The 27946-nt window shown below is 31.3% G+C and overlaps 4 protein-coding genes across 4 annotated transcripts; 3 read left to right on the forward strand and 1 right to left on the reverse strand.

Annotated features, from left to right (window-relative positions):
* Nucleotides 1–2981: 2981 nt before the first annotated feature.
* On the reverse strand, nucleotides 2982–5897 carry LOC114188540 (putative UDP-glucuronate:xylan alpha-glucuronosyltransferase 4). Its single transcript, XM_028077113.2, has 2 exons — nucleotides 5180–5897; nucleotides 2982–3889 (listed from the first exon to the last, which is right to left on the reverse strand). The coding sequence occupies exons 1-2, from the start codon at nucleotides 5895–5897 to the stop codon at nucleotides 2982–2984; spliced, it is 1626 nt and encodes a 541-aa protein (XP_027932914.2).
* A 3008-nt stretch (nucleotides 5898–8905) lies between these two features.
* On the forward strand, nucleotides 8906–10567 carry LOC114188541 (Cyclin family protein). The gene is made up of 2 exons (XM_028077114.2): nucleotides 8906–9313; nucleotides 10339–10567. The coding sequence occupies exons 1-2, from the start codon at nucleotides 8931–8933 to the stop codon at nucleotides 10493–10495; spliced, it is 540 nt and encodes a 179-aa protein (XP_027932915.2). The 5' UTR covers nucleotides 8906–8930; the 3' UTR covers nucleotides 10496–10567.
* Nucleotides 10568–11367: 800 nt separating this feature from the next.
* Nucleotides 11368–14365, forward strand: LOC114187008 (Rrp15p protein). The gene is made up of 9 exons (XM_028075108.2): nucleotides 11368–11481; nucleotides 11906–12422; nucleotides 12503–12604; nucleotides 12732–12813; nucleotides 12937–12956; nucleotides 13075–13135; nucleotides 13302–13381; nucleotides 13878–13985; nucleotides 14065–14365. Exons 2-9 carry the CDS (start codon nucleotides 11931–11933, stop codon nucleotides 14125–14127), a joined length of 1008 nt encoding a protein of 335 aa, XP_027930909.2. The 5' UTR covers nucleotides 11368–11481; nucleotides 11906–11930; the 3' UTR covers nucleotides 14128–14365.
* Nucleotides 14366–18599: 4234 nt separating this feature from the next.
* LOC114189210 (uncharacterized) lies at nucleotides 18600–27614 on the forward strand. The gene is made up of 6 exons (XM_028077923.2): nucleotides 18600–18751; nucleotides 18830–18869; nucleotides 18949–19029; nucleotides 26283–26469; nucleotides 26833–27100; nucleotides 27203–27614. The coding sequence occupies exons 1-6, from the start codon at nucleotides 18695–18697 to the stop codon at nucleotides 27407–27409; spliced, it is 840 nt and encodes a 279-aa protein (XP_027933724.2). The 5' UTR covers nucleotides 18600–18694; the 3' UTR covers nucleotides 27410–27614.
* The last annotated feature ends 332 nt before the right edge of the window (nucleotides 27615–27946 follow it).

The following is a 27946-nucleotide window of genomic DNA, read 5'->3' on the forward strand; positions in this document are numbered from 1 at the left end:
CTTTGGAGTTGATTTTAGAATAGATTAAATATTAAATTTGTAAAAGTTTATGATTAAAATTGATTGATGTGAAATATTAATTTTTTTTAATAAATAAAAAAGTTAGATTATCGAAATATTTTTATTATTATACATAATATAAAATTATATATAAAGGATTTAGAAATATTTTTATAAATTTTGTTTTTGATTGAAAATATAAAAAAATTATTTATAAAAAAATGAATAATATAATATATTTTTTCTGAAAATAAATTTAATATATGAGGTGAAAAATAATTTATATACATGAAAACTTTTATTTTTTTTTAATAGTAATTTTAGAAGTAATAAATTTTTATTATAACCATAATAAATTATTATTTGCGTTAATAATTTTTATTATGTTGTTTTTTTTTATAATAAGGAGAATGAATATAAGTGAATGTGTAATTTGATAAATTCGGCAGTATCATCCTCTAATCTCATTATGGGTAGTGTGATTAGATCTTCAGTGAACTCCTCTAATCATCTCCATTACTTTGTATCACTTCTAAAATAATATACTGCTCACTCGCTGATCATCGTCTCATATAATATATCTATCCAAAAAAAATACAGTATAAACCTTTTTTTTCCTACTAAAATGAGATCATTTTTAGGAAATTTTAGACTTTAGCAAATCATACAATTTCACAAAGAAGAAATTGTCCGATGTTTAGACAATTTGTTTTTAATTAAAATGAACTTTATGATTATGATTGTAACAATATTGTTTTTAATGAAAAAGAATTTAATTACTTCGTCATTTTATAACTAATTTATAGAGCAAATTTAATATGAGTTTAAATCTCGTGATGATAAGATAAAAATAAAAAATTGAATAAGAAATAAGTTAAAAGATCATAAACTCGCACTCTTTAAATTTTAGATTGAAAAAAAAGTGTTAAATCTCTTATGTTGATTAGATTTAATATCACAAAAGATTAAAAACCTACCAATTAAAAATATTGTTTGTTTGAAAACAATTATGAATTTAGTTTGGCGAAATCACTTTTAAAATTAAAACTGTTATTTGTTGTTTGAAAAACTAATACCAAAATTATTGGTCATCTCTGTCTTATTTTTCTTCCACCCATATCAATGAATTAACGAATTATTTTCCAACTTTTGTTTAATACATTTTAGACTTGACATTTTTTTTTCTTATATAAACATAAAGTTAAATTTATCTTAGTTCAACTTGGTTAAGTTTGGTTTACCCAAAGAGTAATTATGTTTTCTAGTTTTGTTTGATAAATCAAAGTAATTAATAGATAACATCATATTTGAACATCTCCGATTAAAAATGTATATATTATTAAAATAAAAAATTAAAATATTATGTGAGATAGAGTATATCGGCGTAAGCGAACTTTACTTCCTAATAAAAACAAAATGAGAATTTTATTTTAGTAATCCATAGTCCACTTATATTATTCTTTACAATATAATCATCAAGTGGATTTTTAGTTCTCGTGGTATTATTTTTTAATTGAAATTTAATTGTATTTATTATGGTATTAGAATATCATTATTATGTTAAAAGCTATCGTTTATTAGAAAAAATATTTTTAATTTAACAAATGCTTAACAAACTACTTTAAAAAGGGTAACATGATTCTAAAAAAATACATTTTTATAATTATAAATAAAAAATAAAATAAAAATATTAAATATTAAATATCAAATAATTATAAAAAAAATATTAAATATGAAAAATGTGAAAATATCATTACACGATTTGTAACACCTGTTACATCACGTCAACTTTTACCCTTAATTTTACTGTAATAAAAGAAATCTAAAGATTTCAAAACATAAATCTTATAAGTTTATAATATCTAATTAGCTTGCTAATAAAAAAAAAAACATATATTCTAATTAGCAGGAAAATCATATATTTTTGTAATTATCAGAACATATTATCTTTAAAATTGGGTTGTTAAATGATTGAAAAAGTATTATAAGATAATTTTTTTTCTTTGTAAAATTCTCCCATCGAAAATATTTTATGTATCCCTTTTAATGTTAATTTTAAAATGGATTATTATTTATCGTTAATTTTAGGTGCTTGCATTAAATTGTTTGATTTTAAAAAGAAAAAATGTAATATAAAACGAAGCCGAATATATCTTAGTTTCCAAACAAATAAGTGAACTTATAATTTATTAGAAAAATTATACTTGGATTTTTAATTTTTAATTTTATTCTTTAATTTTTGACATGATTTAGTATAAATTATTAATTATTTTAATAAAAAATATTAATACATTAATCGATTATCTACACTAAACTCTACTAAACTACATCATAAATTAAAGGGTTAAATATGTTTTGGTGCCTTAAGTTTTGGTAAATTTTGGAATTAGTCTATTTCGAAACTTTGGACCAATTTAGTCCTTCATCTTTCGAAATATGTGAATTTAGTCCTTTTAATCAAATTTTGTGAAGTTTATTTGATATTTCAAGCACGTTTCATACTAGTATTTGACTTAATATTAAATAAAAAATGTGTCAAACAATATAAACAACTCAAATACAATCATAAAATGTGTATGAAACATTAAATAAACCTAACAAAATTGGATTAAAAGGACTAAATTCACGTATTTCGAAAGATGAAGGACTAAATTGGTCCAAAGTTTCAAAATGGACTAATTCCAAAATATACTGAAAGTTAAGGGACTAAAAACATATTTAACCCTAAATTAAATAATGAAAATTAAATGTGAATCATAATAAAAATATTCCAAGTCTATGAAGTCAATATAACAGCAACATAACTAATAGTTACATCTCAACCTTCATTATGTTTTCCTTACATTTATCTGATCAATATATGAAACTTGTCTGATGTCTATTATAAACTTTATTTGATTAGTTTAATGTTTATTAATAATTTTGCTTAATATAATGGTTTTGAATCTCAACCTTCATGCATCACACAACACCACCATGTCCTAATCTGAATGATAACTACCCTTTCTTGGATCTTCGACCTTGATCTTCCAATGGCCATCAGAAAAACTGGAATTTCTTGCGATCCTTCTCCACTTCACGATCCTTTCATTCATCTTCTGTGTAAGTCCACAGTAAGATTGCAACTCTTCAGGCATAGCATCATAAACCTGCCACCACCTTTTGTGAGCAGAATCACTTGCAAAAACACGACGATCCTGCATGTCCCAGTTGCAATCATAATCCCTATAACACATCCACGGCTTCAAACCCAAGTAGTGTATGGCATAAACGTCCTCAGGGACCTCACGTTTCGCGTCCTCATCGTCTTGAAAACTTTTCAGCAGATTAACCTTCCTTGGCAAACGGTGCCACCACGTGAAGATCTCGTTCAGAAAACCTTGGTCACCCCCGTTGTAGGAACGTACCTTCAAGGTTTTGTTCATCATGTTTTCGAACATGCACTGGGATGGCTCGATCACCATCAACCCCGAGTTGAACAAGAATTTGTTGTTAGGTGCTGCTGTCAACTGAGGGTACACGAATAAATGGTCGAGGTTGTTGAGGAGTACGAGGTCGGAGTCTAAGAAGATGATTTTGTCGTAGGTGGTGAGTTGCCATATTCGTAGTTTGCTGTAGTTCCACTTGTTGTATGCACCAGGTTTGGCGAAGGGGCTTGTGATGCGTTTGATGCGTTGGATCTTCCACCCTGCAGCTTTTAGAGCAGTTATGGATTTGGGAGCGATGGATTTATCAACCAGGAGCAGAAGATCGTTTGGGAAATTGGTGTTTGATTGAAGAATGCTTTGAGCAAGTGCTATTGCACCACAAACATAAGCTTCTGAAGAGTGAAGAACAGATACGTAGGCTACCTTTGGAACACTCAAGAAATTTCTCCACACTTCTTTGCCTGCAAAACCATTACTCATACAATCTCATCATAAACTCAACAAATTTATCATTTATATTCAATGATATGTTGTGATGTCAACGTGTAAAAGAAAATTTTCTTGTTTGGTAATTTATTTTCTTAGAATCCAAAGAAGCAAATTAATCGAGACTATGGTTTCCTTATATTTTCCAAATTGATCTGAGCTATCATTATGGTCACTATCTTTCTTGCATAAAGTAAAGTCTAGTTTTTTGGAGATTGTCCTCTGTTGAGCATTAAAAGAACATTATGTTGGTATTTTAAATATTTTTTTAATATATTTTAAAATGTCAAAATTAGTGATAATCAGAGTATTATGAAGACACACTAAAAAAACAGTACAAAAAAAATTGAGCAAAGAATCCAAATTTCATAAAATACCTTAGACTGACAAGTTGTTGTTTCTTTGCATAACATATGCACTTTAAAGTATCATAATAGGAAAATAATTTTTTACTACTAAATTTTGACAATTTTATCTTATAATTTTATGTGACATTTTCTAAGTAATTTTACTTTTTTTTTTCATTTTCTCATTCTCAATATTTCAAAATTACTTCAAAAATGTCACTTCATATTGTAAAAAAAAGTTGTAAAAATTTAATAGTCAAAATATTGTCATTTAAGCTATTTTGGGTTATTGATAATTGTGCAATCAATGCACGATACTAAAAATTCAAAGTTGTTTCTTAAATTTTGCATAAATGGATTTTAACTACAAATTTGTATAACATTTTTATGTTACTTTTCTATTGAAAAAAAATGTTACTATAAATTTTAGTAATATGTTATTAATATATATATAAATGTTACAAAAAGTCCTTAGTAACATAAGGTATAGATAACATTTGATAAAATATTACTAAATCTTGTTAGTAACATCTTTTATTATTTATTATGTAATAACATTTTGTTGATGTTACTGGACATTATATACCTAGTAGTGTCACTCTTATATGAAAATATGAAAACAGGAGAAAGTATGAAAAGCTACCACACCATGCACATTATGTTTAAGAAGAGATTGGGTATACGAAAGAATGTGTGTGAATTTGGAAATTATGATTAATTAAGGAAGATTGTAAATTACAACATTCCTTAACCGCGCCAAGCATTTAATTAGTTATATCATTATCAATGTAATACCAACTAATAAAAAATCATCATAAGAACAATTACTGTTGGTTAAATAATTTACAAACACTAGTATATAACATAATGTATCAAAACACACTCTATTCATCATCCATTGGAAAGATTAAGGTGTACCTGTTTTTGCATAACCAGAAGCAATTTGACATGAACCAACAGGCATAAGTGTTTTCTGTTTCAGGCTCCATAAGTCAGGTTTGTAAACCCTAAATTCTGGTTCATGTGTCAAAAGGTTGTCACAACTGAAAATCTCTTCCATGGGACCACAAGAACCAACAAACACAACATACACATTCCTATGATGTTTCTCCATCTTGTTCAACCATCCACTCCTCACAGCCAAATTTGCCACCACCAAATTCACCTGCAACCTAAACACATCTCTCACACCACATGGAACCTTCGCCACCACAACGTTCAGATCCTCAAAGTTCTCAAACTCCGGCATTGGAATGTTTGGACACTTAGCTTCACTCCACTTCCCATCTTCATCGATCCATGCTGGAAAAATCTCCTCCCATTTCAAACTCCCATCAACATGATCAAAATCTACAACTACACTCTCCATTTCAGCCTCATGTGACGACAATAATTCTTCTCTGGCATCAATGTTAACGACACCTACCTTAACTTTCTTCTTCTTGTTCAAACCTTTTGCTATCACATCAAACCAAGTTGTTGGCTTCGGATCCACCTCTGTTGTTTTGTTCATCATCCTCTTGTGCTTCTCTGAAACTATGAACACCGAGAAGGGTAGGGACACGAGTAAGATACAAATGAGAAAACGTTTTGGCCTTGAATGAGATCGAGAAGATAAGGACTTTATAGAACCCATTTTTCTTTCTCCCTTGAGTTTGTGAATGTGGTTTTGATTGATGACTATATGACAAAAACGTATTTATACTCAACAAGTTTTAAATGATGATTTTATCATAGAGTTTAGATTTTATGCCCTTCTATATAATCAGACGATTGTAAAACAATATTAGTATGATTTTCAAAGGTTAAATATGTTTTTGGTCTCTCAACTTTCAGTGAATTTTGGAATTAGTCAATTTCGAAACTTTGGACTAATTTAGTCTTCAATTTTTCGAAATATGTGGATTTAGTCCTTCTAATCAAATTTTCTTAAGTTTATTTGATGTTTCGTACGCATCTCATAATAGTATTTGACTTAACATTAAAGCAAAAATGTATCAAATAGTGTAAACAACTCAAATATAATCCTCAAATGCTATGAAACATCAAATAAACTTAATAAATTTTGATTAAAAGAACTAAATTTACATATTTCGAAAGATGAATGACTAAATTGGTCCAAAGTAAGTTTCGAAATGGATTAATTCTAAAATTCACTGAAAGTTAAGGACCAAAAATATATTTAACTCTTTTCAAATAAAAATTAAAAACTTATTGTACAAAATAGTTTTTAATTTTGAAGCAATGTATATACTTCTTTTTAGTGTATTTATTTATTGCATAGATATAAAAGTGTGAACACTTTTATTTTATTTTAGCATATTTTTGTCATTAATGAAAATAAAGAAATGTTAATGTTTTAGACTTTCTGAAGTCATATTCTATTGTAATTATTCCATGAGTTTGAAGTTTGATTAGCAACATTTTTTTTTTTTACTTTGAAAGATAATTAATTGCAAATATTTCAAATGGAAACAATAGATATTCAGGTTAATAATAAACTTTATGAGAACCAAAATAAATTATTAAAGACAAGAAAATAGGATTTTATAATAACTACATGCATGTTTAACTCTTAGTAAAGGTATTTTTAATTTAAGTCAAAATGAGTCAAGTTCCAAGTTTGACACAATTACAAGACTTTATTTATAGAGTACTTATATAGATTATGGTTCTGTTTGGATTTTAGAATCTGACTAACCTAATCTAACACTAACATCCAAAATAGAAAACTCATTAATACTATATATCGTCATACTATGATGTAATTAGTAATTATTTTTAAGTTTGAACTCTTATTTATAGTCACTTTAATATAAAGATTTAAATAAATTTCCTAAAATTTGATTTTTATTATTTTTATAATTCTTTATTACTTAATTAAATTCAAATTAAAAATATGACCCCACCCTGTAATCACTAATTACATATATACAAATCCCTAAGTCCTTTACAACTATATAAACAATAAATTCAATCACTAACCCAAAATCACTTTTAGTTAATTAGAACCCAAAATGATATGTATATTAATATATTAGCTTTAAGAAGTTTTTTTAATTGATTGTGTAAATAAAAATTTTACCCTAAATTTAATTTCTGTTGCCCAGGTTTGTTATGCCTATTAATTAGTAATAATATATTTATTCATAGATCATTTCTAATACATCCATGCTTTTTTTTAGTTAATTGAAAGCATAAAATATTATAGATAGTAGTAATTTTTTTCAATAAAAATTTATATTTTACCCCACTTATTTATCCTCTCCCATCTTTCATCTTTACATATATGTTTTTTTTTTATAAAATATGAAAAATTATAAGACTAAAGTGAACACAACAACATTATTGACTAGTAGTAGATGTTTGATTGAACAATCAATATAAAAAATTAAGGTCACGAACTTAATTTATCACGAAAATTTTGCCCAGAGAAATAGTTGCATGTGATGGTGGCAGAGGCCAACAAAATAAAATAACTAATTTTAATTATTAAAGTTTTTATGGTATGTTCTTTTTGAAAAATATAATTATATAATTCACCATAATCTTCTACTATGTAAGAAATCAAATTAAAGTAGAACCGACTATATAGTTTTACCACTTAATTAAAATTTATTGATGTACGAAGAAAACGAAAGCTTCACTACGTTTTGGAATATACAGTGTTGTGCCCAAATTGGTCCAATCAAATGAAATTGGTTCCATTTTTTTTTGTCAAAAACACATAATATTCTCTGTGGTGTCATATCTCAAACCCAAAGGAAAGAATACACTTTTGTTAATATTCTGCCAGAAAAGAACCAAAAGCAAAACTTCTCTACCAATCTAGAACAAACTGCAGCACACTAATTAAGAAATAGAGTTTAAGTTTAATTCAATTCTATAAAAGTGATCTGTAAAATGAAATTTGCATTCTATTTATATATTATTATACTGTATGGCTTATCGTTAGACCATCGGTCAGGCGGACTAAAGACAAGCGGCTGCAGACCGCCCCACTACAGGCAAACCTTCTCCTAGGATGTTGATGTAACAATCTTTCCGGAATGCTTTAAGGGAGTCCACGACCAAAACACCCCATGCGTTCATTTCTAGTTGAACTTTGTCTCTACCTCTATGGAGACCCTCATTTATGACTTATGAGGACAGTCGACAGGCTGCACGGTCGGACGGCCACACAAAAACTAGATTTAAAAGTGAATTAAAGTAAAGCAAGTCAGTAACCAAGTTTAAAAAGCAATTGACCCTAATCACATGCTCATACCAAAAACTATAAATAGAGGCTCAAGGTAAGTTGGTAGGGACCTTTAACTCGCATTGATTACAACATTTATTGTTATCTCCTGACTGAACTTGAACTGACTTAAGCATCAGAGCCTTTTAGACAAGTACCCGATCGTCCGATCAACCGAGCGAGAAGACAGTTGAAGAACCGAATTGGAGAAGGAGTCGAACAACTAACTGAGAAGATCATCAGAGACAAAAGGACTTAAGGGTAATTTGAGTGTTAGAAATAGGTGCTTGACTCCTATACCCGAAACAATTATAAAATTATCTTATTTCTAATCGATGTGAAACTTCTAATAAATATTGTGATTAAGGCATGTGTAATGATGGTGTTGTACTTAAATACAGAAAACAAACACCACCAGCAACATCTAAAGCCATGGCTATGATAAGATCAGAGGTTTTTAAATCATTAGAATTGGGTGCATCATTGGGTAAGAGTGATGTCTCAGAAACTCCACTTCTGAAACTGTCTTGGATTTTGGAGAGATCCATTTTGAAGAATGAGAAATTGTTGGTCTGGAGAGGAAACTATGATCCTGTTACCATCTTTCATGGGTCCAAAGCACCACCAAACATGACTGTTACACAATACATGGAACGCATCTTGAAGTACTCTAATTGCAGCCCTTCTTGTTTCGTGATTGCACAGATATACATGGAAAGGTTCTTTCACAAAAATGGTGGTTACCTCACTTCCTTCAACGCTCATCGCCTCCTAATCACAAGCATCATGGTAGCTGCTAAGTTTCTTGATGATAAGTAAGTATTTCACAAAAATACTATTTGGATTCTTTTTGTGTTTTCAGTGTTAGAGATAGTGTTGTTTTCTTCTTATCTATAGATTTTCAAATACATTGATTTTAATATGAGACGACTCAGGTTTCAGACACCTAAAACAAAATTAAGAACGAGATCTAGATCAAGAGTTTTTAAAGTTTAAAAGTAATCAATACTAAAAAAATACATTTTTAAAGTTTTTTTTTTAAGAAACCTAAAACAATTAGTACTTAAAATGTTTCTTTTTAGGTCAAATCTTTTTTTTCAAGACGAACTCTGCTTACTTGAATCTTAGTAGATTTTTATTTGGTCCTTTAATTTTTTTAGTTTCAATTTAGTCTTGAATTTTAAAAAATTAATACAATATAATTTTTTTGTTAAATTTTTTAGAATGGATCAATGATTTCTGGTCAAACTTGAAGTTGTTATTAAGAATAATTTGTTTTATTGATATAATTAATATAATTATAGTACCAATTTTGATAAAAAAAATATTAATTTGCTTCAAAATATTTAACGAAAAGAATTAAATTGCATTAATTTTTAAAAAATTGAGACCAAATTAAAACTTAACAAAAATTAAAGAATCAATTTGACATTTAAAAGAAATAAAATAAAAGAATAATTAAACTTATATATTAAAAACAATAATATTTTAACATCATAATTTTTCATTTTTAAAGGACACTATTTTTCATTTTTCACTGTCTATTTTCTTTAGAAATATCAAAATTATTTTTTATTAAGAATATTTTATTTTTATAAAAAATTATCAATTAATATTAAAGAAATATTTTTTCCATATGCCGGTGACATGACTATAAAACAATGTGAAGGTTGTTCTACTTATTTATTATAAATTTGTCAATTTGATATTAAGTGACAATAGATATATCAAATAAAAATCTTTATAATGATAAATTTTTTTAAATAGTCCTGAAAATATTTTAAAAAAGAAATTTTAAATTTAATTTAACCTTAGATAAGTTCTTTCAACTTTTGTACAGGTACTATAGCAATGCTTACTTTGCCAAAGTTGGAGGAGTTAGCACAGAGGAGATGAATAGGATGGAGATAGAGTTTTTGTTCAATCTGGAATTTAAACTCTTTGTCACAACAGAATTATTTCTCAAGTATTGTCAGAATCTTGATAAAGCTGTTTAGAACATGTGTTTGTGAAAAACATCTATAAGATAATTGTAAAAATATTATACACGAGAATTCATATTTTTTATACATGCACCATAATTCATATGTATAATTTGAAGAAAAGTTATATATATATATATATATATATATATATATATATATATAGACTAAAATATTCGTATTTATAATATGAGAAGAAATTAGTGTAATTTACCGATAATTTTAAATTTAAATTAACTAATTAATTTATGTTATTTAATCTATAATTGTAAAGAAAATATTGATGAAACGTGTTTGATTTAGATTTTTTAAGTATATATTGGACAATTCCTTTTTTTTTCACATAATGTTATAATTTGATAAATAAATAAATAATTTTTTCACTCCGTTTCGTTTGTCAATAACAAATATTTCAATTTGCTATTTTCTTTCTAGCTACCATCTCACCTCAGGTTTATGAATCTAATTATGAAAATGAGGAATTTTAAAATTTACAAGAATGTAATATGCGTATTCATTCATAATTTTTAATATTTCAATATTACTTTGATAAAGTTTTATTTCAACATTTTCCGTTAAAATACAAAAAATAAATTAGATTTAATAAGTCTTTAACACCTAACATTTTCCAATTTTGTTATTATTTTTTGTATTCAACATTTAAAAAATATATGAATTTTATCTTAATAATTATTTTATTACTTTTATTTTTTCTGAGGCTACTAATTATCACAAGTAAATTCATTAGTATAATTAAAGAAATATATATATTTAAATCCATTAAAGATAAACATAGAAGCATATATTAGAGAGGGAAAATTAAGATTTTAGCCAAAATAAATAATATAAAATAAATAGATAAATAATAAGGCAACACTTTTGAAATTAAAACTTATTATATAGAAAAGAAAATAAATAGGTTTAAATATGGATCCATCACCCTAACGTTCCCACTCCGGCGGCCACTGCAAATTCTTCCCTCGCAAACATCGTCGATTTGGGTACGCCCCATCTCTCTGTGTTCTATTCGCTAATTTATTCTTCATTGTAGAAATTAAACTTCAATGTATTCTCAAGTTATCGTCTTTTCATGATTAAGTGCAAACCCTTCTACATTCAATCAAAGGTTTATCATTCCGATTGATTTTTTGTTTTATCCTTTTTTTAAGTTTAAGGACAAATGAGTTTGTGGGTTAGGGTTTCTTTGGTTGTTCTGCTTGTGAGGTGATAACTTGAAATTTGAATTCAGACTGTGATTTGGGAATTATGTAGGGTTGCTATTGATGCTTACTTTGTTTTTCTTCTATTTAAGACTGGTGTCACATTCATTCTTGCGTGCTACGTGTGCTGCATCCTTTATTTTTGGGTGGATGCGGAATGCTACATTTTTTTTTGGTCTCTGGTATTTACTCATGGCATATGCAGGTTGGAGTTGGTTATAAAACAGTCAATGGCTGAAGAAATGGCAATGGTAGAATCTGGAAGAGCTAAGAGGAAATTTGTTAAAACGCAAGGCCGTAAGAAGTCAAGTAAGAAAGCAAAAGGGATGCCATCACCACATGGACAGAAGAAAGTTAAAATAGACAAAAAAATGAAGAAACTTTTCCGCAAGCGAGCACGGGAGTATAACTCTGATGATGAAGAAGATGAGGCCACTGTCACTGCTCCCTCGGAGACTAGAGTTTTGGCATCTGTCACCAATAAAAAAATTGAGGAGGATGACATAGAAAGTGAGAATAATCAGTCTGAAGATGAAGGAGCTGCAGGACCACTAAAAAAATCGAACAAGAATGCTACTGATACGAATACTCTCAGTTCTGATGATGAGGGAGAAGATGATAATGAAATTCAGCCAGGAATTACCAAATTCACTGAAGGATGCAGAGCATTCAAGATGGCATTTAGGAATATTATGAAGAAGAGTGTTCCTGATGATATGTTGGTAAGTTATTTGAATACAGAAGATTATGATTTTACAGAACATATGGAAACTAGTTTTTTTAAGACTTGGATAATCTGTAGGGTCCAATATTGTCAGCCCACAAGAAACTTGTTATAGAGAAACTTGGAGAAGAGCAAGCAGAACGCAATATCAAGGGAGAGGCCAAAAAGGAAAAGCAGACGGTAATCTTCAATTTTATTTTGACAGATTTTATTGTTTTCCAAAGACCGTAACAGTTTTTTTGTATGCTCAGTTTTTATCTCCCAAAAGTTTCCCTGTCTTAGATCGTAATCTTATTGCTTTTTACAGTTAGCAGAAAAGGGACATGCCAAACCTGCTACATACTTGGACTCACATGAAAAGTTTCTAATAAGTCTTGCTACAAAAGGAGGTAAATGTGTTGAATTTCTTAAATAAAAGTCTATAGCTGTTTTAATTTTTTTGACCACTTGCATTTTCTTGTTATTGATGTGGACTTTTGTTGTGACCATGCATCAAACTGGATTACTTTCAGTGGTCAAGTTATTCAATGCTGTAAGTTTTCACTTAACGTTTAACCAAACTTTGGCTTCTTCATAGATTTTGTATCTGTCTCTGATGGTTTGTATATCTATCATAACTAAGCCAGAGATTTTGTTCACACCTTTTGCAGGTCAATAAGGCACAAACTGCTCAAAAAGGGTTGAACCCCTCAAGGAATAAGGATGCAAAAGGTCAGTGTTTGATACTGTATTTCCTTTTTATTCTTGTTATAGAACTACAGTACATTGTTCTTGATTCTCTGTTCATTCCTACATGTTCTATTTTCTTGGATCTCTTAACATGTTCAATCTTGATAATGTGCGTATAATTATAATTATCGAATGTGTATGCTGGCAGAGATACGAAAACGGGCCAAACAAGCCTTCTTTTCAGAGTTAGGGAAACCATCATTGCCTTCAACTGGCACCACTACAAAGGTGATTTTTAACTGCTCATTCTTTTTTTGGTGTCAATATTTGGTTAGGTCAATTTAGCTAACAATTCGATAATTTGATTAGTGATTTAAAAATGGTCAGACTGGATTGATCTCAGTTTTACCAATTTATCCTCTCATTTTATTCAAGTTTAGCAGGAAAATCCTTAATGTGGAAAAATTTTAGTCATACTATTTCGGATGAAGATTTAACCATTAATGTTAAACATATTATTTAGTCTTCCATTTTTAACTTTTATATTTTATCTGGTCTGTCTGGTCCAATTGTCAAACTGGTTGAACTATGTTTGATATTTTTAAACCAGTGCCTTCTAGTTTATTATAGAAGAATATGATGTTTATATTTACACCACCTTGTGTATTGTAGCAAACCTTCTAAAATTTCTCTTTTTTCCAGATAAACTGTAGCAAACCCATCTTGATGAGATAGCTTCATTCTTTTGCTTAATTATCAAACTCTGTATATTTTTTATATGCAGATCAATGAAGGCACAGGCATGGTAGAAGACCAACAGCCTGCTTGGGCTCCATTACGAGATAATTATATGCTGACAAGTTCAAGACTAAAGGATTGGGACAAAATGCCTGTAAGTATCCTTTGAAGTTGTAACAAGTTACTTTTATGCTGCACAGTTACCTTCCACTCATAACTTTGCATATCTGCAGGATAAAAACGTATCAGATGAGTTTGGAAAGACTTCTGAAGATAGTAGTTCAGATGAAGATTAGTATATTAAAACTAGAGTAAGCAGTATTGAGATTTTTATGGTGGAACAATCTGTCAGATTTAGCATATTGGAGTTGTTAAGTTGTTAGAGGCAAAGGGTAGTAGGAATATCTTGTAACCATACGTTTTTCTGTCAATGGATTACTAAGACTAGTAATCAATTATTCGTATTGTAATTTCAAAGAAATATTGTAGTTTCAAAGATCATTTATTGGTGTTGTTGGATATTCTATTTTACAATATCGTAGTTTCAAAGATATGATTAAGAAGCAATATATGATAGAAATGCTATCAGATTGGTACATGTCTATCTATAATTATTTAGTTTTTTATGTTGAGATGTTCACTTATCGTTAGGAGGTGTGTTAAGAAATTCACATCATAGATGTGTTTAAAATACATCACATAATAGGGATTGGAATCTCGTATCAGCTTCCACTATCAATTTTGTGATGCTTAAGTTAGGTTTTATGCATACGTTCCAATCGTTGTTTTTGAACGTATAGTTAAGAAAATCTTCTCTAGATACATTCTCTCAACTCACTCATAATCTTTCTTAATTTGTTTTTACATTTTTATTGTTGGAATTTTGATCATTTCTTTTTCACTTGCATCTATTTTATTAAGTGTTATTTTCATGTCTACTCGGATAGAATCAAATAACACATGTGATTTATACTAATTAAATGAGATTAAAATCGAAGCATCTTACAATTTTTGAAGACACAATAAGTGGGAAAAAATTCAAAAAAATTAATATAACAGTGAGATTTAAAGAATTTTTTTAATTAAAATATATTGAATAATATTATGATTGATGTAAATAAAATTATTCACCTTCAAGATGAGTCTAAAAATGTTAGATTTTATTTTTAAATATTTAATTGTTGATTTTGAATGTATACATAGGAAAATCTCCTACTATGTAGATACACTTTTCTAACTCATTCATACACTCTCCAAATTTGCTTCTAATATTTTTTATTCATGGAATTCTGATGTTTTCTTTTTTTAATTTCACGGAGTGTTGAAGTGTTCTTTCATGTCTGCTAGGATAGGAGCCGAATAACAACCGTGACAAAAAAAAAAATTCAATCTAAAAGTTGGATTTAAAGAATTATTTTAATTAAAAAATACTGAATAATAAAATGATTGGTGTAAATTAAATATCTAGTTTCAAGATGAGTACGAAAATATGTCAGATTTTATTTTTAATTATTTAATTGTTGTGTTTGAATGTATAACAAGGAAAATCTTCACCTATATATATATATATATATATATATATATATATATATATATATATATATATATATATATATATATATATATATATATACTCTCCCAACTCACTCATAAGCTCTATTAATTTGCTTTTAACATTTTTATGGTTGGAATTCTGATACTTTCCTTTTACATGATACTTGCATCAATTTCATTGAGTATTCTTTCCATGTCTACACGGTTAGAAACTGAATAACACATGTGATTTATACTAATTAAATGAGATTAAAATCAAACTAGTTTACAATTTTTTTAAGTCACAATAAGTGGGGGAAAAATTCAAAAAATATAATCTAACAGTAGGATTTTTTTTTTTGTAATTAAAATATACTGAATATTATAATGATTGGTGTAAATTAAATATATCCACTTTCAAGATGAGTCTGAAAATATGTTGGATTTTACTTTTAAATATTTAATTGTTGTTTTTGAATGTATAACTAGGAAAATCTTCTCCTTTGTAGATACACTCATACGTTCTCTTAATTTGTTTTTTACATTTTGATTGTGAGAATTCTGGTGCTTTCTTTTTTCATGTTACTTGTATCAATCTCATTTAGCCTGTGTTCGTTTGAAGGTGAGTAGATTTGTGAGCGAAGATAATAGGCAGCCTGTCGTGTTCGTTTGGAGAAATGCATGCAGAAGTGAGAGCGAAGAAACGAAAGATAGACGAATTTTGGTGTCTCGCCTATTATGCGCGGATATGAGGGGAATTGCTGTAGCTTTTACATTTTTACCCTTCATATCTGTATCACGTGCCATGCATTCTGAGGGCTAAATGGTAATTTAATTATTACTTTTACTAAAACATATTTTTTAATCTATCACATCAATCAAATCTTTCTCAAACTTTCACAAACTTTACTTCCAAATTCACTCACCATCACTTCTAAATCCCTTAAAAAAAACAACATAAATTTCACTCTTAAATCAATTCAAACCCTTCCACTCACTCTCTCTCAATCACTCTCCTTCAAGTGAACACACCCTTAGTGTATTTTTCATGTCTACACAGATAAGGACCGAATAACACATGTGATTTATATTAACTAAATGAGATTAAAATCGACCTTGTTTACAATTTTTTAAAGACATAATAAGTGAGAAAAAATTTAAAAAATGTAAATTAAATATTTACTTTCAAGATGAATTTGAAAATGTCTTAGACTTTATTTTTATATATTTAATTATTGTTTTTGAATGTATAGCTAGGAAAAGGTTCTCTTACATACACTCTCCTAACTCACTCATAAGCTCTCTCAATTTGGTTTTAACATTTTTATTATTAGAAATTCTGATGCTTTCTTTTTTCCATGTTGTATCCATTTGATTGAGTGTTATTTTCCATGTCTACACAAGGTGAGTATGAAAAATATGTTAGATTTTGTTTTTAACTATTTAACTAAATTATAACATACATTGTATTAGATTTTGTAAAGTTGATCTAAACCCAAAGTCTCGGATAAGTTACAAGTTGTTTTAGTTTTTGAATAAACCATGAATTTAATCTTTGAAATTGCAACGATTCCTCAAAATGATCCTTGAGATCAATAAAATAAAAAGTTAAAAAGAAAAGAAAAATTGTTCTCTAAAATCACACATCATCAATACTCTTAAGTATTTGAATTGTAATGCACAATCCAGTTGATCATAGGAATAAAAAAAAATGGAAAGTATGTTCTTAAATTACAAATCATTGGTCAATTCAGTCTTTAAAGTTGAAATAATAAAACAAGTTGAGCCTTAATTATAATTATTTCATTTCATTTTTTTCTCCTAAATGAATGTTTATATTTGACTGGTGAATTAGAAAGGTTTTAAAAAATTAAATATTTGTAATTTGGGACAAATATGCTTTATTATTACAAATTTTGAAGATCAGATGAATTGATAATTCATGCTTTTAAAGATTATTTCATCATTTTATTTATTTTAGAAATCTATTTTCACCTTGCTTTATAATTTCAAAAATTAAATTAATTGATGATATACGTTTTCAAAAACATTTTGTCATTTCATTAATATCGACCATTTTATTACAATCTCAAGAACTTAAAAACTTGAATACAAATTCGAAATTTATATAAAAAGCCTTGAAATAAGAGTTCAATTAAAAGAATTAAAATTATAAGTATTTTAAATATAAAGTTTTTCTTTTTTTTAACTTAGTACCCCGTTAAAGTAACATTTTTTTCTTAAATTTCATGCAATAATACGTATAATTTTCTTTTTTAGAAATATTAAAATGGATTTCAATTAATGTTTTAGAATCTTTTTTAGTTCTACACTTACAAAACTTATATTTGAAACCCGAGATATATCTTGATTAAAATTATTTACATACTTATTTTGAAACTAAAACTAACTTCTATATGGGTATAAACTCCCTTGTATTATTTTAATTTATTTATTTTCGTATAAATTAATTTTAAATTATGATAAAAAATTATTTATTTTTTCCTTTTTGTAAAATTTTATTCAAATATTTCAATCTGCATTAATAAGCTCGATCACATGCGGAATTTACCTTCCTGACCTCATTCTCACAGTAATAAAACAATGGGCAGAGCATGATTTAAAAGTAAAATAATCAAAAATATACTTTCACTACTTTCAAACATACATGAGAGTAAATATTTTTATGCGTGGACAAATGTAATTTGGTATCGTTAATTTATACATAAATTCATTCTAAATTTTTATAAAGATATACTAACGTACAAAATCTCAATTTTATTAAGAATATTGTATAAAAAAGTTAAATTGAGTGTTAATATAGATAAGATAATATTGTTTCATTATTAAAAAATAAAAATAGGATTAAATTGAAACTAAAAATAAATATAGGGTAATATAATTACGGGGTGACACGTGTAAAAAATAAAAAATTAAAATAAAAAAATTAAAAAAATCAAATATTAACGGTCAGGACCAAATTGAGTCAATTTTAAGAAAATGAGAATCAACTTGAGACAATGAACAACTTGAGACAATGAAAAACTTGAGGAACAAATTAAAATTTGATGACAAATAGAGAGATAAAAAATAATTTAACCAAAGAAAAATATAATGAAAAAACTAATTTTTTTTATTTAGTAAATGGTTTTAAAAACTAAGGAATATTAGCTTTATAATTAATTTTGAAAATTACATTTGTTAAATATTTTTTAATATTAAATACAAAATGAAGAGTCCAAAGTTTTAACTGACAGAGAGGAGAAGAGAAGAGAGATCTGAGAGGAGGAGAAGAAGAAGAAGAAGGGAAAAGAAGAAGATCAAGTCAAGATGATGTCAGGAAAATATACTTCCATTGACGCGCAGCAAGTTCAGGGATCTGTTCCTGTTAGTTTTCTCTATCCAAATCTTTTGTTCCGTTTTTAACTCTTCAATTTCTCACTTTCTCTCTTTCATTTCTTTCAGGCTGTTCCAGATTCACGGCAGGTCACTGTCAATTTCGCAGGTTCAACTCTTTCCTCTCTATTTTTATCATTCTATAATGCCGGATCTGATCACAGATTTGTAATTTCTTTCAATTTTAGATTCAAATCTTCAGACATTTCCTCCTTCTGGAACGCAGGGCAAGATTACCGCTGCTTCTGGACCTCCTCGTGATGCCGATGGTGTGTTATAACTACAATCTCTTCGTTTTTTTTTTAATATGTTATAAAAAAATAGGTTAATTAAAAGCTTTCCTTTCCAAGTTATTGATTATTTTATGATCGATGATGATGGAAGTTGTGTGATTAGTAGTCGCCGTAGTTAGGACTTCGCTTGAATTATTAAGTTGACAGCATAATAAAGAGATGAGATGACATCATCGGAACTTGGGTTTACAGACGGTGGTGATGATGATACTTGAAAAGTTTTCAATTCTTGCTTTAATAATATTCCCTGATCTAGCTTTGAATTTCATCAACTTGTCTATTCTTATGCTTTCATGTTTATCTTATGTGTGTGTTGCCGTTTATAATATTAAATTATTGGTTGATTTGTCTGATGGGATTGTTAGAAGGTGTGGGTGGAAGAGGGAACTATAGTTATCAGTAGTGTAGCAGCTATGGGCGGCTACGAAGTTTGCATTACAGTACCCTTTTGAACGGTGGCTGTCATGGCTGATGTTGTTGCCAAAGTAGCAGCCTGTTACAGCACTATAGCGGCACTACAATGACATATCTTAAAAATCCGTATTTGCCTTTGAAACTGCGTTGTCTGAGGGAGGTGGGGTGAGATTTCCCTTTCCTAGTCAGAATTTTAAAAATCATAATTAGATGTAGTTCCCCTTGGAATAGTTGTTAAAATCGTAATTCAGATTGTGAAATCGCATAGTCCTTGGTGCCAAGCAGCCTTCTCTGTGCTGAATTGTCGCCTGAATCGTTTGGGAGGGGGGTTACAATCTTCCACGTGGGATGGTTGATCCCGAAGTCAGAAGTTGGCCAAATAACCAGTTTTGAAAATCCTAGAATCACTTTGTTTGAATCATTTTTCTCATTCATTCCCATTTGGAATCTGCTCTTGTTTGCTGGCTACTTCTCCTTCAGTATTTGCTACTGCCAGACTGAAAGATAAAAAATCAATAGCAGCAAAAATAGTATAATCCAGCAGCAATGGTTTCGTATTGGTATTCACATACACCAGAAGTATCAATTCAGAAATAACGCAACAGCAACAAACAGAATGCCCGAATGTTCATGGACAGAAGAGAAAAACAGAAGAGAGAGAATTTTCTATAATCCATCCATACCCCCCCACATTATTATTCGTAACTATATATTAGTATTTCCCCCACACATATTCTGTTAGTCTTTTGTTCGGTATTTTGGATCTTGTGCCCCTGCTTCCTTTCCACTCCTCTGCCCCACTTGCCACGTGGCCTTGACTAACCGTTTCTCCAGCTGTATGCTCACCCTTCTTCATCTGCTTTATTACAATTCCTCCTCCATTAAAGTCAACCTTGCCCTCAAGGTTGAAAGTCGGAAAAACCTCCACGAACACAGATTGATCTTCCCATGTAGCCTCCTCTTTTGGAAGACCTTCCCACTGAACCAAGAGTTGTGGAACGTGCTGCTGCCCCCTCATAATAACTCTAGACTTTAAAATCGCGCAGGGTGGAATAATAGGTGAGACCTCTTTGTCAGATATTGGTAAAGGCACGTAGGATGCAGTATGATCTCCGTGACAAAGTTTCAATTGGGATATATGAAATACGGGATGGATGCGAGTAGTAGATGGCAATTCAAGTTTATAAGCAACCTTGCCAATTCTTTCAGTAATCTTAAATGGCCCAAAGTACCTTAAGCCCAACTTCTGATTTTTTCTTATAGCCAAAGAGTGTTGTCTGTATGGTTGCAGCTTCACCAAAACAGCATCACCTATCCGGAATTCCAATTTACGCCGCTTTTGATCAGCGTACTTCCTCTGTATTTGTTGAGCTCTATGCAAATTCCTCTTCAATTTCTCTAGGATTGCATCCCGAGTCAATAGTTGGTCCCTAACAGAAATGGGATCTGTCATATCAGCAGTATATTTAACAATAGATGGTGGATCTCTCCCATACACTATCTTGAAAGGTGTCATTCCAGCACTTGTGTGATAAGCGGTGTTGTACCAATATTCTGCCCATGACAGTAATTTTGACCAATCTTTGGGAGCATCAAACGTAAAACATCGCAAATACATCTCAACACATTTATTGAGTACCTCGGATTGCCCATCACTTTGAGGATGGTAAGCTGTGGACATATTCAATGTAGTACCACTAATCTTCCAGAGATGTCGCCAAAATTGACTAATGAAAACTTTGTCTCGATCGGAAACTATGGATTTTGGAATTCCATGTAATTTGACCACCATTTTCATAAATGCTTCTGCCACTTGTATACTGGAATAATCTGCTTTCAGAGGGGTAAAATGTGCATATTTTGACAGCCTATCCACAACTACATAAATCACTGTGTATCCTTGGGAGGACGGTAAACCTGTAATGAAATCCATAGCTAAATCCTCCCCGATTTGGCTTGGAATAGGGAGAGGCTGCAATAGACCAGCGGGTAAGGTGGTGGTTGCTTTAGCCTGCTGACATATTAAGCATTGTTGCACAAATTTTCTAACATCACCATGCATGCCTGGCCAGAAAAACTGTGCTGCCATTCGAGCTAAGGTTCTGGTGTAACCAGCATGACCGCCTATAAGAGTGTTATGAAACTCTTGAAGAATTTGCTGGAGTAAGGCATGCTTTGCAGGCAATACTAGTCTCTGTTTCCAGAATAACAATTCACCTTGGACACTGTAATGAGGCTTGACAGGTTGATTGTCTTTACAGGACAAGAGTGCAGCACACAATTCAGGATCCTGCCGTTGAGCCTCTTGAATAGCAGAAAGTAAGTGAGGAATTGGTTGAGACCAAGCCATATAAAATGATCGAGATAGGGAATCAGCTGCTAAATTTTCGTTCCCCGGTTTGTATTCAATTGTGAAATCGTACCCTAGCAACTTATGGAGCCATTGTTGTTGTTCCGGGGTCTGGAGGGTTTGATCTGTCAAACTTCTCAAACTTTTTTGGTCTGTTTTAATTATAAATCTATGGCCCAACAAATAATGTCGGAATTTAGCTATGGCCTCTGTAATAGCATAAAATTCCCTGGCGTAAGCAGATTGTTTCTGCATGCGTGGAGTCATTTTCTTTGAAAAAAACGCAATAGGATGTTGGTTTTGTCCCAACACTGCACCCACACCAAATCCTGATGCATCTGTCTCCAACGTAAAAGGTTGAGAAAAATCTGGTAGGGACAACACAGGAGCAGTTGTGATAGCATTTTTTAACTGGTTGAAAGCAATTGTGGCTTTGTCGTCCCAAGCAAAATTGTCCTTTTTAAGCAAATCAGTCAAAGGACTTGCTAATGTAGCATAGCCTTTTATAAATCGTCTATAATAACCGGTCAATCCCAAAAAACCCCTCAATTGCTTCAAATTAGTGGGAGTGGGCCAATATATGACAGCTTGAACCTTATTAGCATCCATTTGAATCCCTGCGCCAGACACTGTGTGACCAAGATATTCAATCTGCTGCTGACCAAAGGAGCATTTGCTAAGCTTAGCATACAATTGATGGTGCTTAAGCAACTTGAGAACAGCTTCAAGGTGTTGCAGATGAGCCTTCCATGATGAGCTATAAACCAGAATGTCATCAAAAAAAACTAAAACAGATTTTCGTAACATACTTTGGAACACCGTATTCATTAAGCTTTGGAAGGTGGCTGGGGCGTTAGTGAGCCCAAATGGCATAACAAGCCATTCATAATGCCCTTGGTGCGTTCTAAAGGCTGTTTTGTGTCTATCCTCTTCGTTCACCAGGATTTGATGATAGCCGGACCGTAAATCCAATTTGGAAAAATATAATGCTCCATGTAATTCATCAATAAGTTCATCAACTGTTGGAATAGGAAAACTGTCCTTTACTGTTATGGCATTCAGAGCTCTATAATCAGTACAAAAACGCCAGGTTCCATCTTTCTTTTTTACCAAGATGATGGGAGAGGAAAAAGGACTTGAACTAGGCACAATAATGCCCTCGTGCAACATATCTTGAACCATTTTTTCTATCTGTTGTTTCTGACTAAAAGGATAGCGGTAGGGCTTGACCTTAATAGGATCTGCGCCATGTAGCAGAGGAATGGAGTGATTGTGAGATCTGGTGGGTGGTAACCCAGATGGTACAGAAAACACCTGTTGATATGTCTGAAGCAAAAGAGCAATCTCTGGTTCAATATTTGTAGGCAAGTCCAGCCAATAATCTTGATAACAGGGAACAGTGTTAAATTGTAAGGAGTATAATTCTGCAATAGCATGAGTGTGCTGTAATCTTCTCATGTGATGGAATTGAACTGGACTAGGAAGCTTGTTAGAGTCGCCCTGTAGTGTGATAAATTTGTTGCCTAACAAGAACTTCAATGTTAATGTGCTATAGTCAGAAATATGTGCTCCAAGAGTGGAAAGCCAAGCTGCCCCCAATACTAAATCTGCTTCTGAAATAGGTAATAAAAACACAGGCAAAACAATTGAATGGCCTTGGATTCTGACTTCTAGATCCCTGATAGCACCTTCCACCATTAAAGCACTACCATTGCCAACCACAACCTTAAATTTCTGAATAGGTTCAATGGGTAATTTAAGGTAGTGGGCTAACCGAGGCTGTAAAAAATTGTCGGAACTGCCACTATCGATCAAAATTTGAATCGGCATGCCCTGGATGGACCCTTGGAACCTCATGGTACCCAAACCTGCAGATCCTTTCAAAGCATTAAAGGATAAATGTGGGTCACCTTGACTGTTCAAGCCCTTCTCACTTTCATTATCTTGGGGAGGGTCAATGGAATCTTCATCATCATCCATTTCTAATAACAAATACTGTTTGTTAGGGCATCGATGTGAAGGAGTGAATTTATCATCACAGGTGAAACATAATCCTTTCTCTCTTCGAAGTTGCATTTCAGCTGGAGACATTTTCTTAACATTGCGTGAAGTATTGGTGGATGACGTAGTGGGAGGGCTAGGAAGTAATGGAGGTAGAGATGAGGACTTAAGGGACTGGGAAGGCATTTGAGTCGTGTTTATGGCTTGTGTTTTAGGGTAATAGTTGTACTGGTACTGTTTGGGTTTAGGAACAGCGGAATATTTCTCCTCGAATAATTTGGCAAGGGAAACACATCGCATTAAGGTGGTAGGTTCTTGAGCCAACACATCCCTACGAATTTCTGCTTTTAATCCACCAACGAAACAATCCAGAAGAGCTTCAGTTGTAACCCCTTGCACCCTGTTAGCTAGAGATGTGAATTTGACATAATAGTCCTGAACTGAAGTTTCCTGAGTAAGCTTAAACAAATTAGATCTCGGGCATTCATAAGGAGAAGGTCCAAATTCCCGTTCTAAGGCTCGAGTAAACGCAACCCAGGTAGGAAAAGAGTTGGATGTAGACATCATTTGGAACCATGGCACAACGTCTTTTTCCATATGCACCGCAGCTATTGTTAAACGTTGCTCATCTGACGTATTATAGTAATTAAAGAATTGCTCTGCTCGAAAAATCCATTGAAGGACATCAGAACCATCAAATCTAGGAAAATCCAATTTAACATTGCGAACCTGAAAGGAATGACGCGACGAAGGATTTTCCGACCCTGATTGCAGATTTGCAATGGACTGGAGTACTGAGTCCAATGTAGTTTCCACCGTTTCGAATCGAGTATTATCATCACTTCGCTGATTGGTCATTGTCTCCAGCAATCGTTTAATGTCCCGATTGGTAGCAGCTACCGCATCATTAAGGGTTTTCACATCAAGAGAGAGGTCCTTGAGGCGAGAAACCTCCACTGTGAGTTCTTTCAGACGAGTATTCTCCGCCATCTCTCAATGAAAGCACCAATTGAAAGATAAAAAATCAATAGCAGCAAAAATAGTATAATCCAGCAGCAATGGTTTCGTATTGGTATTCACATACACCAGAAGTATCAATTCAGAAATAACGCAACAGCAACAAACAGAATGCCCGAATGTTCATGGACAGAAGAGAAAAACAGAAGAGAGAGAATTTTCTATAATCCATCCATACCCCCCCACATTATTATTCGTAACTATATATTAGTATTTCCCCCACACATATTCTGTTAGTCTTTTGTTCGGTATTTTGGATCTTGTGCCCCTGCTTCCTTTCCACTCCTCTGCCCCACTTGCCACGTGGCCTTGACTAACCGTTTCTCCAGCTGTATGCTCACCCTTCTTCATCTGCTTTATTACACAGACCTTCATCCTTCACCACCATTGCTACCCAGGGCCACTGCTGATTGCACCTTTGTTTAAAAAATATGTGTTGTGAACTAAACTTTTTTTCTTTTCATCCCAGGTTGCTTCTCTGATTTTTTTTTTCACTCTTCTCTATTTGCAAACTAAATTTCTTTTTCCATTCATTTTGTTATCATGTCTCTTTCTGATTTGCCAAGATTTTTTTGGAAGGAGCCTGTGTATTTTTTGAATTATTAGTGAGCCTAAGTGTATAAAATATAATTAATATAAATGTTCATAGGGTGAGACTATAACTTTTACAATGATTATAATACAGCCTTTCAAGAAAAGTTATTATAATATATAATTATTCTATTTTTATTAGCCTAAGTGGTCCCCTTTTCTCTTAACTATTAATAATCATAATCATAATAATATATCGTGTTATTTTGTTAATTTAATATATTATCAAGGTTATGAAATTTCAATTTAAAAGTTTTTTTAAGGTTGTAACGTAGAGGTTATTTTCTTTATTTGTTACTTCTAAGGCCTATTATATTAATTATGTTAATAAAGTTATATATATATACTCTTTTTTGTCGAATTACAAAATTTCCAGCTCGCCAAAAATAGAATTTGGTTGATTCACTTTGACACTCTTATGTAAATTTATATGATAAAATATGCAATATGAAGTTTGAAGATTCACTATGGTATTTGGGGGCTTGTCTTGTAAACGGGTGCTATTTGATATTGAAAACTATGAACTTTGGTGGAAACTGTGCATGCAACGTGGATAGATGTGATGTAATGCTGACACCTATTAACCTACTTTGTATAATTGCTATAAAGATACTGTTAGTATTGACTTAGAGTCAAAGGTAGACCGTAAAACAATAGTATTTTTTTTCCTGTTGTGTTTGGTCCGATTTTGTACTTATTTCTTTTACACTAGAGGGTGATTGATGCATATTACTCATGTTATTGCCTTCTCTTGTATTTCGGGCAATTTTACGGTTGAAGCTGTTATTTTTAATTATTTTTCTTGGATATCTGTTTGACATGTTTGTGTTGAGTTGTTTCGTCCATTCTTATGCAGATTCATTTTCAAAACCTATACCTGGTTCTGATGAACCCCAGCAGGGTGGTTGGTTTCGGACTTTTACAGTTGCCGCTTACAAACCATACTTTGATGTTGACACTTCAGATGTTCTTGAGAGAATTATAGACTCGCTATTTCCATTTAGAGGATCTTTTAATGAAAAAACTGCTACCAACCCTGATTTGTGAGTGGACTGTCTTTTTCTCATGTCATTGATTGCTGACGAAATTATTATATGCACATTGTTAAGTATAGTTTTTATGGAGAGTGCTGTTGTGGCCAGTTTTAATGTGCTAATATATTCCAAGCTAAACTCACGTTTTTAATGATTTGTTTATAGTGTTTCATTTTTATTTGAAAATTTATTGAAGTATCTTCTGTGGCCTAATCTCTTATTACTTAAATACTGATGTCTGGACGAGATGATGTTCACCATTTATTATTATTGGAGAACAACACTTTTTTTAACTTTGTCGTAAAAGGAGTGAGTTTTGTAAAAGGAGTGAGTTTTGTGCATGTAATGTTTAGCCCACATAAATATATGCAGGTATGGTCCATTCTGGATTTGCACTACCTTAATATTTGTAGCAGCATCTATTGGCACCTTTGTGACATATCTAGCACACAAGCTGAAGAGCAAGGAGTGGGATTATGACATAAATCTGGTGACTTGGTCTGCTGGCTTGTTTTATGGCTACGTTACAATAGTTCCTCTTTGCCTGTATGTAATCCTCAAGTACTTCTCTGCACCTGCGGGCCTTGTGCAACTATTCTGTCTATATGGGTATTCTCTGTTTGTCTTTATTCCGGCACTGGTAAGTTGTTCTTCATTTTTCTACCTTTAATTTTAAGGAAACATGAAAGATGACATTGCTTTGTATTGTCTTATCAAAAGTCAAACCCTTCGTTTTATGCAGTGTATGTCCATTGTGCCACTGGATATATTTAGATGGGTGGTTGCAGGTGTCGCCGGGTTTATGTCAGCGACATTTGTGGCACTTAACCTCCGGGCACACATCAAATCAGCAGGTGAAAGGTGGTTCTTGATTGTTGCTGGCATTTTTCTGTTGCAGCTGGCTCTAGCGGTTGTTCTAAAAATTTACCTCTTCACAGTATCAGTGTAAGAGGAAACTGGACACCATGACTGAAATATATAGAACGAAGGTATAGCTTTTTGGCATTTTAGGATGTAGCTGAAACACAATCGAAAGATTAAGTAGTCCTGTATTCATTCATTTGTAGCAATATAGAGGCAATAACTTGTGATTATCATAACTAAATCTCTTGTCTTTGACACTTTATTACACGTACTTGAGTGATTTCATGTTACGTTTGAGCTTTGAATGAGTTTTTACTAATCGAAGTTCGGACTATGCGGTTAATTGTTATAGATGAATTGAATGTATGGGGTACCTCCAAAATTTATGAAAGATCAAAGTTATTCTTTTCTGAAAGTATATATTCAGGGTGCTTCAATGAAAAACGAACCGCAACAACCATTTAAGTCTCATTCAAAACCTTGATTTGCAAATGGGTGACTACAAAGTTTTCATCACTACAGAGCATAAAAAATTTGTTACTCAGTCCTATGATCAGCCCTTTGCGACCGTCCCTTGCTGAACGTAATGACCTCCACCGTTGGATAAGCCCGAGTCTAGCTT

The sequence above is a fragment of the Vigna unguiculata genome, chromosome 6, assembly GCF_037176805.1.
Source record: "Vigna unguiculata cultivar grain cowpea cultivar isolate G323 ecotype 2 chromosome 6, ASM3717680v1, whole genome shotgun sequence".
Taxonomy (NCBI): domain Eukaryota; kingdom Viridiplantae; phylum Streptophyta; class Magnoliopsida; order Fabales; family Fabaceae; genus Vigna; species Vigna unguiculata.